The sequence below is a fragment of the Cryptomeria japonica genome, chromosome 11, assembly GCF_030272615.1.
Source record: "Cryptomeria japonica chromosome 11, Sugi_1.0, whole genome shotgun sequence".
NCBI classification, from domain to species: Eukaryota; Viridiplantae; Streptophyta; class Pinopsida; order Cupressales; family Cupressaceae; genus Cryptomeria; species Cryptomeria japonica.
The window spans coordinates 435,137,730-435,141,408 of NC_081415.1; the positions used below are offsets into that span (position 1 = coordinate 435,137,730).

The 3,679-nt window shown below is 35.6% G+C and overlaps 1 protein-coding gene across 1 annotated transcript; it reads left to right on the top strand.

Annotated features, from left to right (window-relative positions):
• The first annotated feature begins 812 nt into the window (after window positions 1–812).
• Window positions 813–1,919, top strand: LOC131860239 (uncharacterized). The gene is made up of 2 exons (XM_059214619.1): window positions 813–1,447; window positions 1,661–1,919. The coding sequence occupies exons 1-2, from the start codon at window positions 813–815 to the stop codon at window positions 1,917–1,919; spliced, it is 894 nt and encodes a 297-aa protein (XP_059070602.1).
• The last annotated feature ends 1,760 nt before the right edge of the window (window positions 1,920–3,679 follow it).

The following is a 3,679-nucleotide window of genomic DNA, read 5'->3' on the forward strand; positions in this document are numbered from 1 at the left end:
CATCATGGTCATGAGACCCTTTTTGACATATGATTTGTTGATTCCCAAAACCACAGATTGGAAATTCTAGAGCTTTGCCAAATATCCTACTGATTTCTCAATCTGTGGTTTTGGGAACCAACAGATTGGCGACTCTGTTGGGGAGTTGTCATAGGAAGTGTTCAGAATATTTGGTGGTTTGTTTTAGACTCTACTAGAGGAAGGAGCCCAGAAGATTAATAATATATATATATATTGTTCCTCTTAAGCGGTGGCGACTCTACGTCTAGTACATGAATAATGATTGGTATTTTGACAAAGTAAGAGAAACCCCTAGGAATTTATCAATAAGATTAATGCAGGGGAGAAGGTCTCTACATAAGGGACAAGATAATCTTGTTCAGTTTATTCCAAAGAAGAGATACAAAGAAAAGAAATCAACACCAAGTATGGCATTTTGGGCTTATAAGAAGTTCCCTAGTAGAGAGGATTGTTCTTCATCTGGTTATAAATCTTATGAAAATATGGAGGAAAATCCTTTCTATACCATAAATGTAGAAGATAATAAGGACAGCCATGATAAAACCCTAACTGTTGAGGAACAAGAGGAAAGGCAGTGGGATGCAGTCATACTTAAAATGGCTTACTTAAATGAAGATGAATCCAAAATGGCAAAGGCTCTTAAGAGACAACTAGACTGGGTATTGTAGAAGCTCAGATTAAAAAGAGATATCATTCAAATCCCTAAGTCAAATGAGGTTGAAGAAGAGAAAGGAAGAGGTGAGGGAAGTAGACTAGCAACCCCTAGGTATAGTCCCCCTCACATGAGAAACATGGAACAACCGTTTAGAATTTTTAATAATCCATTGTTTGATGTTTTGGATAGTGATTATGAAAAAATAAATAAATGGAAAAATATACCTTATAATGAGAATAAAAACCAATATAATAATAGACAATGCAATAATCACAATAGTGAAAGAAGAATTAGTAGTGGGGGAATTATCGGTAACTCAAATAATAGCAATAGGACCAACAATGTAAGTAATAATAGAGTTAACAATGGTAATAGTGGAAATTATGGCAACAATGGTAATAGAAATAATGGAAATGGAAATAATAATAATCAAAATGGTGGTGGAGGCAATAAAGGAAACAATGATAATAATAGAGGAAATGGAAACTATCAAAACAACAACTATGGTTGTAGACCTCCTATGACCATTGAAAGGTATAAACAGTTGGATTTCAGTGGGATAGTTGTATATTTGAATCAGATTTCAAATGATTTAAGGTCAGCCATCCCTAAGTTCACAGGAAATGGAACTGATTCTATAGAACAACATGTAATAAATGTAAAAAATACCATTGAAGAATTTGAAGTCGCTTATGAAGTTGTTTTTATGAAACTGTTTGTTCAGTCTCTAACAAAGGATGTAGGAGAGTGGTACAAAAATCTTCCTGATAGGTACATTGGTAGCTAGCAGAAGTTTGTGACACAATTCTTGGAAGATTTTGGAGACCATAATGATACTTCATTTGCATCTCATGAGTTGACAAGCATAAAGAAGAATCAAAATGAATCAGTCTTTGAATTTAATAAGAGGTTTAATAAAGTACTTAATAGAATACCAAGGGATATTAGACCTGTTGATTCATTTTTTATTGACTTTTTTTTTAGTGCTTTTGATAGCAAAACTCACTATGAGATTCTATCTCATAAGCCTACCACCTTGCAGCAAGCATTTAAGACATCCACTACCATTGAAAATAATAGAAAAGCTATTGGGATAATTGGCAAGAGAGATGATCCAAAATTATATAATCCCAGAGCAACGAAAAAGGATAAGTTTAGCCAAATCATGGACATGCTGAAAGTTATGAACGGTAAGCAAAATCACAATGAGAAGCCACCCCATATAGAAGCAACAAGCCAATGAATTACAATAGGCAAAGATTGCACGACATGCCATATAACACATACTAGAAATATGGTAAGACAGTGAATGCCAATCTAAACAAAGAAACTTATGATCCATTGAAGAAAGTAAACAATTTTGTGGAGGAATATCCATGGTGTGACGTTTGCAATTTACCACATGTTACAGAACAACGTATGATTTCTCAAGGTTTTGTAGAAGAAAAGGACCATGAGGATGAGTATGAGCCCATAGTGAATGTACTTTCATCAAATTCATTTTGGGGTAGGGATGAGGATTCATCTGAGGATGAGCAATCATCAGATGTACAATGGAAGAGAGAGAGAGAGAGCAGTACAGCATACAACAAGTTTTCACTGATGATGATGTGGACACCCCAGCCTTGAGGAGATTGTTCCATGATGAAGAGCCAGTGCATTCCTTGAGAAAATTAACGGATGAAGAAAAGAAATCTTATACTGTGGCATCAGTAGCACAGGCAAAAAGCAATTATCGGCTAAGGAACAGAACAGTGAACCCAGAGCAAGGTAAGCCATCCGGGATATTTTCAAAGGTTCCTAGAGCTAGAGGAAACAAAGACACCATCGCCAATGAAGAAAAGGAAGGTGTAGCAGAAAAGGTCAAACAAACAGAACCTCCTAAATTGACAAAGCTGATTGAAAGGAAACAAATTAGTAAGCCACTTTCAAATTGTGGATCATTTATGTCTCGGGCTTTATCGCAACTAAAAGTATCTTTGCCCTTGCTTGAAGTAATGAAATTTCTTGATTACAAAAATGAAACAATTAAGATTTTGTCTAATGTTGGTGAAGTTAATAAAGAGGATCATAGGCCAAGAGATGAAGATCCACCTATTGTCTATTTGGGAGCTTCTATCACTAAGAATCTTACTCAGGTTGATCTTTTTTTTCTGACCTTGTTGATTAACAATAAAATGGTTAAGAATTATATGATAGATTCAGGTGCAACCATGAACATAATGCCAGAAGATGTCATGAAGGAACTGTTAGGTCCCAAAGACAACTGAGAGGGGGGGGGGGGGTGAATCAGTTGTCTAATAAATTCAAACCAAAAACAACTTAACCAACTTAATGCTTAATACCGGTAAACCAGTCTAATATGTCGGTAGACAGTTTTAACAGTTAATTGCAATACCGGTAAGGATTAATGCATGAAACAAAAAGACAAAGTCATCCACAACACATAACACCAATATTTGTACGTGGAAACCCTATAAGGGGAAAAACCATGGTGGGAAACCTTACCCACAATCAGATGATACTACTGCAGATAGTAAGTGTATACAAATGGGGTCTGCACATGCAGAAAGGCCAAGCGCGTAGAGCTCACTGCTCAATCACAAAATGGGAGTCACACTGACTATAGTTGGATGGTTAAATCCAATAAGAATGTACTGCTCAAAATAGCATCTTCGTATGCTGGATTCAGTACCGGTGTAGTTCTGATTGTCTTCTCAAAAACCCTCCTTCAATCTTCAAATGATGTTTGCATATATAGCTCTACTTATTCTCGCATATACCTTCACACAATCCTTTTTCATATTCCACATTCGATCTTACAAATAAGATCTTGCATTTATACCATAACCTAGGACCAATTTTAGTAGGTCGGCTCTACAAGATATTACAATAAAATTAATTTACATATCAATTAATACCCAATGCAATAACTGATTCAATATGTCATCTTAATGCATTTACAACAATAATAAGTCATCTCCATATCGTGTCATGCTGATC

Excerpts from the sequence above, each read along its gene's own strand:
- LOC131860239 (XM_059214619.1), top strand. The coding sequence starts at position 813 with ATGGAACAACCGTTTAGAATTTTTAATAATCCATTGTTTGATGTTTTG. Across the intron at positions 1,448-1,660 it reads TACAAAAATCTTCCTGATAG|TGCTTTTGATAGCAAAACTC; the intron begins GTACATTGGTAG and ends CTTTTTTTTTAG.